The following is a 15,310-nucleotide window of genomic DNA, read 5'->3' on the forward strand; positions in this document are numbered from 1 at the left end:
CACTGATGGGTGTAATTCTGTCAGTCACAATCATCTTTCTGAAAGTGATGGAAGACATGAACTGTGGACTCCAAAAGGACTCCTGAGCTTTCAGTGGTCCTGATCCTTTGACTGAAAGCTCTTAGTTTCAGCAAGCTCTTTGCTTGGAAAGAGAGCTGGCTCAGTGTCAGAGACAAGCTAAAAATGGCTGGGCCTTAACAGGTAATTTCAGTGAGTTATAATGAAAAGTCACCAGTGCCTGAGTGTCTGTTGACATAACTGAGATGACAAGATGACAAACACTGAACTGAGGAGCTTGTTGTCATGTTAGGAATGGATTCAATTAAAAAGACCTTATCAAATTAAAAGGATTACAGAGGATCCGGTGTGTTCCCGAAAGCCTGCTAGGGACATTAATCACAGGAATGACTGAGACCTGGTCCCCACATGAAGACACTCTTGGAACATGGCCACTGTGGCTCTTGAGGTGCTGAATCTCTGGGATATTTTAAAAATTAGGCCGCGTTTTTACTGCCAAGTCATCAAAAATTAGCCTTAGGCAATTGATGCGTAAGCAAAGAATATTCCCCTTCTTAACATTTCTAGATAATGGGTAAGAATTTGCTTTATGAAACTATTGTTAGAAATCTGATTTATTTTTTCTTGATTGCTCTTAAAACTCCACCCTGTTGCCTGGTTACCTTCTCTGTCCTCCAAGGAGGAGGGTGGCCAGCACAGCCGGGGCGTTTTTCCTGGCAATGACGTTTTAATGCTCAGGCTATTTGTCATCTCCTAGAATTTCGTCCTTCACTCTGCCCATTTTTCTTTTCAGCTCCTTAAAGAGGTATGACAAGAATCTTAAAAGAGGTCAAAGTTAGAACAGATTCTGAATTAGTGATATTGTTTCCAGTAGAGGAAGTCCTTGAAAAGGGTGGGTCAAATAGCACATATACCTCTGCATAATATAATGCCTCCAACGGAGGCCTGGAAATCCTACTTGGTGGGTTGTCATGGACACGTGTAATATATTGCTTAGGGGTCAAGATTTCAGAAAAAACAAATTCGGTATCAGGTTGAAGAGCTCATATTCTTGGAAAACTTTATGAAAACGCAGGCAACTAGAAAGATGTTTCTATAACCAAGAAAAACATGAATCAGGGAGAGTGGCCAATGTGTTTCTTGGTGTGAAATTAGATTATTTGGCTACGTGTGCTGGTGTGATGATGATCTGAAAATTTGAATGATAACATTTGATACATGATTCATTTGTTCCTTTTTCCATTTATTCAACACTTACCAAGCATCTGATGGGTCCCAAGCGTGTGTTAGATACTGAAGAATCACCAACAAGTAAGCCTCTTCTCCACCCTCAAGGAGAGTAGAATCAAAATGGTGAGGTGCAGAGGGTATTTTTTCCACATAGTGGTTGGGCAGAAAAATGTTCAAGAGTTACAACATCACCAAAGAGGAAGCCACCAGTTCTGCTGGGTGAAGACCCACAGAAGGTTCTGTATGCTCAGCTGTCAGGCAAGACCAAGTGTTCATCAACCTGCAAGGATTCTGCATATTTATCAGATGTGTGGACAAAAGTTGCAGAATGTCTGCCGGAAAAGTAGGTACTGCCAGGATTGCTGTCAAGTTTACCAGATTTTAAGGGGCACAACTTGATGTATTGTGGTGGAGAACTGCAGAATATTTCAAAGCACAGGAAGGAAAGGTTCAGGTTTCAATGATAAAGGTCAGGCTGATGGCAGAGGAAAGCCTGGATTGAGGAAGGGTAGGGCGTGGGCGTGGGGCTAGCGGTTCTCCATCAGGATGGAGAAGGAAGATATGATTGAGACTCTGACCAATGGAGTGAAGACGGCACCAGGGATTTCTGAATTAAAAGTGACGTACTTAACAACTAATGAGACATGGCGGAAGTGGAAAGACAGACACCTAGGAGATCTGGGTGTAAATTTGAGTGTAAAAAAACAATATTAATTGATACAAGAATGGGGGAATAAAAGCTACTGAAACAATTTACAGTGTTGAGTACTCACTAGTGTCAGACTTCATGCTAACCCCTTTACATGAATTACTTTGTCTATACAATAACCCCAAGGAAGAAGGCACTATTGAGATTTGCATTTTAAGAGAAAAAAATTAAGACTTAGAAAAGTTAAGCAATTCTCCCAAATCATATAATTATTAAATGACAGAAACAGCAATAAATAAATCCCTGCCTCACTCAGACCTGTGGTTCTACAAAGTCATAGAGACTGGTCATTCTGAATTGATCCTTCCTTTCTTCTGCCTCTCCTCAATGGAATTCAGTTCCGTTCTCCTCAATAGAATCCAAAGTTTTAAAGGAAAAGATCTGGATCGTATCTATTCCAAATGTCCTCTGTTATCCTTTAAGAGCCTTGTACGTAGTAGGTATGAAATGAAAGTGTGTATTTGGTATATGATAAACTTTGGGCCTAAAGCTGGTGACAGCAGTGCTATAGAATGTCATGTCATTGTGTGTTGATATCTTTCCCTTGAGTTTTTATTCATTCATGATTGTACTGTCCTAGAGCAAAGCATGATGCAAACAATGACTGAGTTACTGAGGAGCTTGAATAGGCCATGAACATGCCAAGGGATTGGAAGGAGCACAAGTGGGTTTTTATGCCTCTGTCTCTCAGACCCAACCCCAGCCCTAAACCCCAGATGCTAGGTCTGGACCTAGGAGATCCCACTGCCATTGGCAGCTCTTCTCTGTGAGCTTCTGTCAGTGTGGGGCTAAGAGGAGGGGTGGGGGAGAAGCAGGGACCTGCTCTTTTCTTTCTGCTTCATGCCCTCCTCCACATCACCCCAGGAAGCCTTCTTCCCCAGGCAGCACGAGGGCTCATTTCAATTTTTGCTTTTCCAACACCCCAAAAATCAGCCTCAATGACCTACGGGGTCAGTGAGTGCTCCCTCCCAGCAGTTGGGGGTCCAGCTGCATGTGACATCTTGCCCAAGCTTCCTTCAACCTCTGCAGCCCTAAAGGTGCCAGCTGCTCCCTGCAGTTGCTAGTATGCTCTGTGCTGACTCGGTATCCCCTTCTGCCTTTGTGGTCCTTCAATACCTGTTCAGCCACTTCCTTCTATTACAATTCTCTCTGTTCAAATAGCTGGCATCATTCCCATTTTCCTGAGTATACCACGACTGAGAGAGACCAGAAGGGATATTTCTCCCCCGATGGCTGATGGAAACTTTGCAGGCCTCTAGCAGAAAATTCTCATAATCTGTAGGCAACTCTCTGAGCTGATGCAGTAACTGCCCTTGCACTTGGTAAGGTGAGCCTCAGGAGACCTGGGTGAGCCCAAGCATCAACAAGGCGGTAACTATAAACAAAGGAAGGCACCACCACTGGGGTCAGAAAGGGCTGCCTCTGTGGCTACTCCCTCCTGGGGAATGTAACTGACCTAGTGTGTGAACATCAGACAAGAATAAAAGAACAACTGAATTTGATAACTTGCCCTCTTCTTCCATGGTGTACTCTTTCTTTCTTTCTTTCTTTCTTTCTTTCTTTTTTTTTTTTTTTTTTTTTTTTTTGAGATAGGATCTTGCTGTGTCACTCAGGCTGAAGTACAGTGGCTGACCTCAGCTCACTGCAAGCCATCCTCCCACCTCAGCCTCCCCAGTAGCTGGGACTACAGTCAGGTCACCATGTTCAGCTAATTTTTTTACATTTTTTGCAGAGACAAGATTTCATAATGTTGCACAGGCTGGTCTTGAACTCCTGGGCTCAAGTGATCCTCTTACGTTGGCCTCCCAAAGTGCATGGTAGATTATTTTATGCATTAGCTATTCAACTCCCTCTTAAGTGATCTAATAGAAATGGTGCCTTAAAATTATTTCTGAGTCAAGCACTCCTACTCTAGAGAGATTGTGTAAGCATAGATTTCATTATTGGTTTTCTTAAATATAATTATTTTCTATGATCTTCAATATCTCCCTCTAAAAGACAAAAACCTCCCTGGTCCACAACATTAGAGCGCATCCTCGCAGTGTTTAATGATTATCTGCTTTGTTTCAGCTAATCAGTAGTTTTTACTGTGTTTGGCACCAGCTGAAAAACGGCAAGCCAGAAAAAACTACTGTTTAAATGCCAGCAGAATCCCCCAACGGGTTGTCAGCTTAAAAAAGAAAATTACCTTTGGTCCTTCTCCATATCGTTGAGCATTTGAGTCGCTTCCTCAGAATCTCTAAAGGCACCATCCTAAGTGTTGTTAAAGAAGAGTAAGTGGAAGAGAGGGAAGGAGATGGAAATCACTCAGGTTTGGCTGCGTTGGCGCACAAAGATGGCTAAAGGGAATCACGTGACTTGCATCACCGTCACTAGCTGAGTAAGTCAGGCTACAGCCCAATTATTGCATACATGTTAAAGGGTAATCTATCTGTCCTCTTATTATGCTTATGAACCAATTCAGAAAGATGAACTAATTTGCCCAATATTGCACATCTAGTTGGAAACAGGGTTAGGCCTAGAATTCAGATCTGTGACATCCAAGGACAGCTTCTACTCACTTATAGTTCATCCCTGACATTAAATTTAGGGTTTTTTAAATTAATTAGAACAAGAAACAGCATTTCTTTTCGGCAAAGGAACTGATGGAATATATTTTAGGCTTTGCAGTCATACTGTCTGCATTAGTCCATTTTTGCACAGCTATAAAGAAATAACTGAGACTGGATAATTTATTTTTTAAAAAAGAAGTTAATTGGCTCACAATTCTGCAGGAATGTACAAGAAGCGTATCAGCATCTGCTTCTGGGGAAGCCTCAAGAAATTTACGATCATGGTGGGAGGTGAAGGGGAAGCAGGCAGGTCTTACATTGTGGAGCAGGAGCAAGAGAGAAGGGGGAGGTGCCACACACTTTTAAACAGTCAGACCTTGTGACAACTCACTCACTTACTATCATGAATACAGCAGCAAGGGAATGGAGCTAAACCATTCATGAGAAACCACCCGCGTTTCACCTCCCACCAGGTCCCACCTCCAGCACTGGGGATTACATTTCAACACGAGATTTGGGTGGGGACACAGATCCAAATCATATCACTGTCTTTAGCTACTCAAATGTGCCATGGTAACATGAAAGCAGCCATAACATGAAAACACACCAAACAAATGAGCATGGGTGTGCTTCAGTGAAATTTTATTTAGTTTCAAAAATAGACAGTGGGTGAGATTTTGCCCACAGAGTGTTATTTGCTGACCCCTGAGTTAGGTCACAACAGCAAAGAGACCTCAATAGCCCACCTTAAGCAAGTCGAAGTTCACGTCTCTCACACTTACAGAATCTCACTAGAGAGTTCAGAGCTGATAGAACAATTTGGTGGTGTCAGGAACGCAGGAAAAATTATTCTTCTTGCTGGAAAGTCTTAATATAAGACCCTCAACTCATTTTCCCAGATATCTGCTCTAGTTCCATTTATCAGCTTTGAATTTCAGCCAGTAAGAACAGGAATGCAACGAAATGGGGGACAGACCAATTTTCTTTAACCGTGAAGTCAGAAGTTGTTCACATTGCTTTTCTCCACACATGGCTGGTCACTCATCAATCACAGGGCCACCTCTAGCTAAAAGAAAAGTTGGAGATGTGCAGATTTTGGACAGCCAAGAGCACTTCTATGTTCTATTACCAGAAGAAGAAAGATTAAAAAAGATGAAATAGATAAGCAGTGATTTTTCCCTCAGCAGATATTTTATTTCCTAAGGAATATCTTAGAGAATGTGTCAGATAAAGCTGCTATTTTTTTAGTCAAATAAAAACCAATATGCCAGCACTGCCTTTAAAAATAGCTGCTTCAATACCACTTTACCCTCTTTAAAAGGAAGTGTTGCTTTCCAGTGAATAAGTGTAGGCTGTGGAGTAAAACGAATCTGGTTTTGTTCCACTATTCATTAAATATTAGGGAACCCTCAGTTTTCTTATCTGTAAAATGGGGCATCAGTAAATCAGGATTAAAAGAGAAGATCTATGTAGAAGTCCTGGTTCACAGAAGGACATCAGTTAATCAATAAACATTAGTTCCCCTCCATCTTTATTATAAAACAGGGAATTAAGTGGCATGTCAGTATATGACAAGCTAAACATGATCTAACTCTCAATGTATGACTCTATGACTCAGTTTTTAATGGACTAATATCATCAGCACATAAGCCAGCCGCACCACCTCCAAAAGTAACATAGTACAGAAAAAAGAACTGCCTTGGACTTCTGGGAACGTGTGTTTATCTTCTGACCTTCTGACTCACCTACCAGAGAAATTGAGAACTAGAATTATGTAGTTGGCATTCTTCAGGTCATTTTAAGGTTTCAGATTCCAATGCCTCACCAAGAAGCATTCAATTCTATTTTTAATAAACTGAAAAGTGAGACTTTCTTAATATCTTTTTATAAGTCTCTGCATATATAATGACTCTCATCACAGCCCTTGGAATTTTTATTTGTAAAATGAATCAAGGGCACTTTCTTATCATAACTTCTTTTTGCACATGCTTGAATTAGGTACACAAATTGAGAAGCTTCCCTTGGTCAAAATTTTAATCTCACATCACCAAGCATCAATCTTAGGGAAGCAATTAAAGAAATTCATCCCAAACTCTCTTGATGGCCCTGACTGGACAGAGATCTTGGGTCTCCACTCCAGCTAATCAACATTCCACTGAGGCAGCATTTTCATTTCTCCAGAACATGAATCTCTGAAAGAAAAAAGCCATTGATATAACTCATACCCTGGCCCAACCTTTATCCCCTTTCTTGCAGCTCAGACAGCTAGTTATTGATTTTCAGGCTTCCTACAGTCAGCAGCTAAAGCTAGTTTGTCAGGAAAGGTGAAAGAGGTAGGCAGGGCATAGGATTTATTTTGGAATTGATGCCCTGTGAGCAAAGTCTAAGTGGGAGTCAGACAGGTTAATGTGAGCAGAAAAGCATTCTGGAAGGAGGTGGCAGTGTGAACGGAAATGAGAAGGCATAGGACTGATGGCATGTGCAGAGAGCTGCAGCATGCTCTTGCAGGGCAGAGTCCCAGGGAGGTGGCAAGAGGAGCAGGAGAGGAACACAGTGTCAGACAAGCAACCTATCCCAGAGCTTCATTTTTTAGACAATCAGACCAACAGAGGGAAACGAATGTGATCAGGTCTGGCTTCCAAATGCATCATTGTGCAGCTGCATGAAGGTCAGTCTGAGTGGGCAGAGGCTGAGCTCAGGTCAGGAGGTCAGTGTGCAGTTGTTGTGAGAGATGATGGAGATCTCAGTTGGGTCCCAGCCATCACTGTGGAGAAGATAGGGCAGATTCAATCATTATTCCAGAGGTCACAGCAGTGGGGCCTTCCTGATTACAGAGGAGACAGAGAAATAGACAGGTGGGGCCAGAGGAAGAGGGAAGAGGGAATTCATCTGAGAGAGGTGTGCCTGGAGAGCAGAATGGCACAAGGATGGGCTCTAGGGAAGGCCGCAGGTGAAGGGACGAGTCATCCCAGAAGAAAAGAAACCCCTGCTTCTCACGGGGAACAGAGAGCATTGCCAAGTGAGGGGACTTTTCAGGTTAAACACAACAATCCCCTTGTCTGTCTAGCCTTTATACACTCACCCTATGGGGTGCTGTCACCCAGTTTCTATAAAGCAAGCCTGCCCTTCATGCTTTGCCCCCTTCCTACAAGTCCAACTTCCCTTTCACTTCTCTACCTTGTTATGATGTGGCAGGAGGCCCGCACCAGGAGCCAACCAGATGCAACTGCCCAATCTTGGACTTCCCAGTCTGTAGAGCCATGAGCCAAAATAAATGTATTTTCTTTATAAATTACTCAGTCTCAGGTACTCTGCAATAGCAACAGAAAGAAACTGAGATAGATGCCTACTGAGAAAGCAGTCTGTGATTTCAGATAGTATCATAAGTACTATGTTCTGAATATAACCCCCAACTTCATATTTTGAAACTTAATCCTCAAAATGAGAGTATTAGGAAGTCAGGCATTTAGGAGGTGATTAAGTCATGAAGATGGAGCCCTCAATGGGAATTAGTGAGTTCATAAAAAGGTTGAAGGGAACTAGCACTGGTCCTTTTCATCCTTTCCTCCGTGTGAGGATCCAGCATTTCTACTCTCTGGAGGGAAGAGCAACAACATGCCATCTTGAAAGCAGAGAGATCGGGTCCTCAGCAGACACTGAACCTGCCAACACCTTGATCTTGAACTTCGTGGCCTCCAGAACTGGAAGAAAATAAATTTATGTTTGTTATAAATTACTCATTTTTTTATATAACAGCAGAAATGGACTAAGAGAATCAACATTATAAACATAATAAGTGCCCTAAAAAAGCTTAGTCACCTCCTTGGCAGTGGACAACAAGAGAGTACATCCTGAATCATCCTCAAGTTTGTGTCCCAGATATGTAGCCAAGTTTGTCTTACCTATTTTCCCATATAAATAGGTAAACACACCCTATTACCTAAATATTCCAACAAACTCCATTACCAAAAATATTTTAACAAACCCCATTACCAAAAATATTCCAACAAACTCCATTACCTAAAATATTCTGAGTTTGCAGCATTCCAGTCATGCTACTGGCTTTCTTAATTACAATTCCCATTGTCTCCCAGCTATGATAGATTCACTAACTTTCCTAGAGTGAAAAACACCTCACCTGGTTTCTCACTCTCAAATTGTTCTTCTTTGGAGTCCTCACACGTCTCTTCAATGTGACCTGGATACTTCATCCTCTGCCAGGAGACAGACTCTTACTCTAGGCTGCTGCTGTATCAAAAAAAAAAAAAAAAAAAATAGTATTCAAAGTAAGATTTACAGATGTCTAAGACACCAATTATTTTACTTCCAAACATCTGTAATACCCAGGGTCACTCTGTTGGTTTAATAGGAAGTCATCTACCTACTAAACTTTGGAGAAGCAAGAGATCCCCAAAATTATCATTCACATCCATCTTCTTTAATGCCTAGAATTTTTTTGGCAACTAGTTATTCTGAGTTAAGAACTTTGTGCAGTGGAAAGAACAATATAATCAGTCAGGGGAACTTGGGTCCAGAGCTTAAATTTACCACATTAATAACCATATGACCTTAGAAATAGTTTTTAGCATTGTTGAACTTCAGATTCCCAGTGTGTAAATTGGGAGTTTGACCCTTTCTTCCACAGACTACTTATAGGGTAGAGGGACTAGTAAAACTAGCGCTACATGTCATCTGTTACACAAGGCAGGCTTTCACACACCATGTCCAGAACCTTCCCTAAAGCTGATGGTGGTTACCTTAAGCACATACTGTTATACTTGAATACAATTTTCATAGGTAGATATATATGTTACAGAACTATGAGAACATTATATTACAACTATATTTTAAACTTCACTGTCTGCTTTTGAATGTGACAACCTGATTTATATTAGTGGGAGTATGTCTCATTTATGAAAATACTTTCCTGGCCTTTAGGTTATGTAACCAAACCCAAACCTAGCGTACAAGGAACTTAAAGGAAACGAGAGACAGAGACAGAAAGAAGAAGCGAGAGACCACACTGAGGAATTACTTTACAGAGCAAGTTTTCCTTGGGGTAGGGAGGACATATCACTGTAGAGATTTTATTTTGATCTTAAATTTTTTTTTCTTTCTTCCCCTGGTAGATGCAAAAATGTGTTATGAGGGACCTGGGACTAGGGAATGAGTAAAACCCGGAGAAGAGGGCTCTGTTCCAAGCAGGAAGAAATCCAAGCAATGGGGTATAGGGCCAAAGCAGAAGTAGCCATTGGGGAACTCCCAGAGAAATGGCATGGTCAACAGTTAATAAAGTTTTTTGTTTTGTTTGTTTGTTTGTTTGTTTAAATGGTCAACATATATTAAGTTCAGGGGGTTTTGCTTTTAATTCTTTTACTTAAGAGCTTTGTAAACTATTATAGTTTCTCAGTTTTGTCAAGCAGAATGAGGGGGTGACTTGTGTCCATGCTAGAGATGGGGTAGTGAGAAAACACATCTTTCCTTCCTGCTAGACACCTTGGGGACCCTGGAAAAGACCACAGCAATTAAAGACAAGCAAGAGTGAGGCATAAGTGAAGCTGGAGCTTATGTCCAGAAGGAAACCCAACAAAATGTATCTGCAGAAGGTGAAACCTGTGGGTTCTCAAAACCTCAGTATTCTCAGAAAATCAAGGGAAGAGAGCCCAACAAAAGCAGAGAATTTCTGCAGCTGCATACACAGCTCAGATGTTCTACTGAACCTGAGTCTATCATGAGACACTGATGTCCAGCAAACCCAGAGGCACTTTTCAAATCCTCACAGGTGGAAGTCCTGTTGCATAGACAAGGTAATATGATGCAGGATATTGTGAAAAACAAAAGCTGGCTTTAGCCTGTGTGTACTGAGTAAGCAGTTTAAATTAAGGACTCAATTTCATCAATTGTAAGCACTTGTGAAGTTGTCATGAGAGACAGAGATGATATTTCTAAGGTAGTTGGACATATTTAGTAAACGGTGCCATTGTCAGGTGTCTACAGACATGCATGCCCCATATCAACTGCAGCTAATGGCAATTCAACGAGGCATAAATGGAAAATTTACTTTCAGGTACCCTATGTTTGAAACACAGCCTTCTTCAGGACAGTTGCTGCCACACCTACATTGAATTGAGAGTCTTAGACTCCATAAGCATTCAATATTAAATAGCAAAGCTCTTTCCACACTACCTAGCAATTTATTTCTGGGTTAATATAAGGTGATAGTTTCAACCTATAAATCCCATTAAGTTTGAATCCCAGTTTCTTCAAGATAATGCATAAGAAAAGAGGTTGTCATGGAAATTCAGATCCGAGACTCACACCCAATCCTAGACACTAGATCTGGGGCTCAGGAGACAGTATGTTTTCCGTGCTTTATTTCTAATACTGGAATTCTCTTCTTCCAGCATCCAAAACCCTACTGATGTAGTCTCTGTGAGCCAGAGATTGTCTTTTTAGATTAGCCAAATAGTGCTCTCAGATGGTAATCAGAAATACAATATAAAACTTTTTATATTGAGAAATTTCATATTGAAAAATTCTATGTATCTAAAACCTTTCAGTAATGACTGTCTTTTAATCTAATATATAGTTTGAGGTAAATATAGGGATAATTTTCAAGCACATTTTCCTGGACAAATGTGTGATACCAAACTCTGAGCTGTTCTAAATAAAACCCTTTCATTATCTAGTTCAAGGCTATATTTTCAACATTCAGCAAATAAAACATACCTCTCACATTTGAGAACTCTGTCACCAAATTTAACTCAGACACATTTTTCAGATTCCTCTTTCTGACATGATTACTTATACTATTGAAATGTACACATATGTCTTAAACTATTTGAATTGTGACTTCTGTACAAATAAGAAGACTACTTTATCATGAGACCTTCCAGAAAGGTTAGAGGTTCTAAATTGTTTACCCTGTTGGCCAAGAATGTGAGAGCACAAGAATTATATGCTTTTACATGCCATTCTAGCTATTTCCAGTACCCGTTTTTGACAGTTTTGCTTTTTTCATGCATTTATTGTTTTCAAAGAGCAAAGGTCTTTAAATGCAGGAATAGAGCTCTCAGCTTTTAGATTGGCAGACCTCAGGGTTTGTCTACTGACATGGGGGCAGAAGCACCATAATTGCCAGTTGGTCCTGACATTTTCTTGATCTTTCTGTTTTGAAACACCACTTGCCACTTTATCTAAGAAAACGCTACTTCATAAGGAATACATTATTAATATTTCCAAGGGTATAAAATGACCTTCAGTCCTATTGACATGTTCTCATATATATTGTCTGCACTTAAAACAAAAAATCATTAGGCTCTGGGAGCATTTTTATAAAGACAAGCTGAGAAAGAGAAACATTAAAAATGTGTTTGCATGATGACAAACATCATCTAGAAAGTGTTCTTGAAAAGAACAATTAACAATATTCAAAATAACAGTATTTGAAGGTACTTCTATTCTCTCTGTTGTACAGATGAGAAGAGTGGAATTCAGGAGTGTTCTGAGGATTTCCAAATCCACAAAGGCAATATATCACAAGCCATAATTAAACATTCTTTGGTTGTGTTCATTTATTTACTAAATGAAACTAATACATGCCAGATAATTCAGCCTCTTTGCAGAGACAAGATTCATTGTCCCACTCTTTAAGTTCATAACTTCTTAGACAGACAAATGTGTTACCTAATAAGTTGCCATACTATGCAATAAATGCTACAAAAGAACACCATTGATGTTCTGGAAGAGGCTAGAGAAAGCTTCCAGGAGGTCTTATTATCTCATCTGGGGTGGGGGGCGTTGGGGCTTTTGGTGTCTCTGTGTTATCTTTACCTATGGTTTCTTTCTCCTGAAGACTTTTTAAATTTCTATTCACACATAGTAAATATAGGATGGTTTTGTTTTTTCTTAAACCCATCAACTCTTCTGGAACCCAACAGACTTTACCCATCTACTATCTATAAATTAAATATCTCTTATTTTTCAACAAATATATAAAACCTGATTTGTTCAAAGGGATGCAGGTCCTTCCCAGTGTCCCCTCCCTGTAGGCCCGCCAGTCTTTGCTCAGGATTTCTGGGGAGCAGGGCTCTCAGAGCTTCCTTCCAACTTGGGACATGGTTGCCAGGCTCCTCCGCCTGTGGAGAAACATCAGTCCTTTCAGAGTGAACTTTATTTCTGGAGATGGACAAAGTCTGTCGGGGCAAAGAAAGACGAATGAAGGAAATGACTGAGCGCAAAACTGCCCCGTGTGGCCTAAAGTGAGGTGCCCCTCCACAGTAGCAAGCTCTGTGTTCTGTAGGTTTTTGGAAAATGCCTCTTTGGAATTCTGCAAGATAAACAACAACAGTGTTAGGCAGATTGCTGAAATGAGGACCTTACCTCTTTGAAGACTAATTAATTTCTAGAGGTTAAGAAAATGCCACCACCTCTTCACTTAGCCTGCACACTTGATATCAGCAACTTGACTTCCCCACTAAAAACCGACATTTTATAAATTAATTTACCAAAAATATCAGCAACATACTCCCAGAGAGAGAAGAGAACACAAAGAGAGACAGAGACAGACACAGAGTCAGAGAGAACCACTCCAAATATTCAGATTTCCTTCGAGGACACATTTCAGTAGGGTATGTATGTCTTTGCTCTCCTTTAATGTAGGAAGAAGAAATCTAACCATTTGTGTGTGTGTGTGTGTCTATTTATTTTTCTCTCTCCCTACACTCAAGTTAGAGTAGTCTTCCTAAAATAGAGGCAGGCACACTGACATCTTGAGAACTCTACAGTTGTCTCATCTGCTTCCCAAGAAAGTACTGAGTCTTCAATGTGGCCACTAGGTCCTCACCGTCAAGCCCCACACTGGCCAGCCTGCCACCCATTTTAAAGCCAAAAATCTGCCACCCTTTAGTAAACATAACATATTATTTCAGACCTTTGCCGATGCAGGATGTTTTTGCTTGGAACGTCCTCTTACACATTTTCTTGCACCTAAGACCTCCTGCATTTTAATGCCCCAGGTCACATGCCCCCCTCTTACTCTGTCCATGACTTTTCCTTTGTCTGAATTACTAGCTCAACACATCGGCAGCACAGTGTTCTTCTCACTATTTAACATGTTTTTTCCAAGCAGCCTTGCACTTTACTTAGATGTTTTCATGCCTGATTTTCCCTACAGCATCAGAGCACGTCTTATCTTTGAGCTCTAGCTCAAACAGTGCTTAGCAGTAATGAAAGTTAATTGAATTAAATTAGATGTGTAATGTTGTATTGTTTGAACTCGGATTCAGAACTGTCTATAGTTGGTACTTAATAGAATTTTTGTTGTTGAAGAACAAAATAAAGTATTTAAAAAGCCAACACATGTGTAAAACAACAAGAGTAAAGGAAATGATGTGCATCTCATTATTGAAAGGAAATAGCTGGTGGTGGTTGAATTTACTCTGTTCTAAGTTTTGTGCATATTATTTTTCAATATAGTAATAATTTCCCAAGAATTTTTCTCCCATTATAAATATTAGTTTAATGAAATCATTCTGGTCATGTTAAATTCTTTTTAAACATTAATATTTTTATTAAATAATTTTTATGGCATCTCACCTCATCCTGAAAGTATACGAAACATTGAGCTAAAAAAGTGGCAATTTCTACAAACCGGATCTCTTTCCTCATTTGTCAACCTCTTGAAAGAACTAAATTTTAAATGCTTTTTAAGTCAGCGTTTGAAACACGCGTACTATCATGAACCATTTTTCCTAATGGCGATATAAATTGGGCACTTACGTTGGGTTTCATCTTTCTAAACTGCAAGTTTTAACTTCAGAGGCTGAATCACTTTATGACTTTTCAGCCATGGTCACACACCAAGGATTCAGTCCACTGACCAAGTCCCAACGAAAACTTGGATCTTTACTGAAGATTTCCTTTAGGAGTATAGCAACAGGTTTATAGAGGACATTGCACAGTATGACTTCAAGAAAATAACTTCTCTAGAATGTTCTCTGTTTGCTCAAAATGTATACTCACAGAGCTACTAAAACTCCATTTTGTTTTTCCAGTACTGATCTCCAGCTTACATTGTTCTCTCCTTTACTTAATCCATCTCATCTCCTCATCTTCCTCTTCCAAAGAAGGGAACTCCTGACACTGACTATTTTCTTGAGAAGGGCAGCCAACCAAAATGCTAGTGAGCCCTCCATTATAGTACATAAATAACGCTTTTATTAATATCTTTGTGCCGAAAGTTTCTCTAGATTTTAGATTTTTTTCAATACAACGAATTCTCAGAAGTAAGCCTGATTGGACAAAAGGAATGAATATCTTCAGAGCTTTAGGTAGCTACTGTGAAGGGCTAGATTGTGTCCTCTCCAAAGTTCATTTGCTAAAGCCCTAATCCCTAGCACCTCAACATGTGGCTGTATTTGATGATAGGGACTTTAAAAATGCAATTAAAGTAAAACAAGGTCATGAGAGTGGGACCCTAATCCAATATGGCTGGCGTCCTTGTCAGAAGAGGAAGTTAGGACGTGCACACACACACACACACAGAAGATCACAGGAGGGCATGGAGGGAACACAGACACTTACCAGCCAAGGAGAGAGGCCTCAGAAGAAACCAATGCTGCTAATACCTTGATCTTTTACTTTTAACCTCCAGAACTAAAACATAAAATAAACTTATTTTGTTTAAGCCACCTAGTCCATGGTGTTTTGTTAGGGTAACCCAAGCCAACTAATACAGTCTCTTCTATGTTTTCAACAGCTTTAGACCAATGTATGCCTCCACCAGCAGAGTACAAGAATC

The 15,310-nt window shown here is 40.2% G+C and overlaps 1 protein-coding gene across 1 annotated transcript; it reads right to left on the reverse strand.

Moving 5' to 3' along the window:
* Positions 1-5,139: 5,139 nt before the first annotated feature.
* Positions 5,140-13,487, reverse strand: LOC110741152. The gene is made up of 4 exons (XM_031655590.1): positions 13,442-13,487; positions 12,498-12,886; positions 8,648-8,738; positions 5,140-8,210 (listed from the first exon to the last, which is right to left on the reverse strand). The coding sequence occupies exons 1-4, from the start codon at positions 13,485-13,487 to the stop codon at positions 8,098-8,100; spliced, it is 639 nt and encodes a 212-aa protein (XP_031511450.1). The 3' UTR covers positions 5,140-8,097.
* Between the last annotated feature and the right edge of the window lie 1,823 nt (positions 13,488-15,310).

This window comes from Papio anubis, chromosome 14 (genome assembly GCF_008728515.1).
Source record: "Papio anubis isolate 15944 chromosome 14, Panubis1.0, whole genome shotgun sequence".
Taxonomy (NCBI): Eukaryota; Metazoa; Chordata; class Mammalia; order Primates; family Cercopithecidae; genus Papio; species Papio anubis.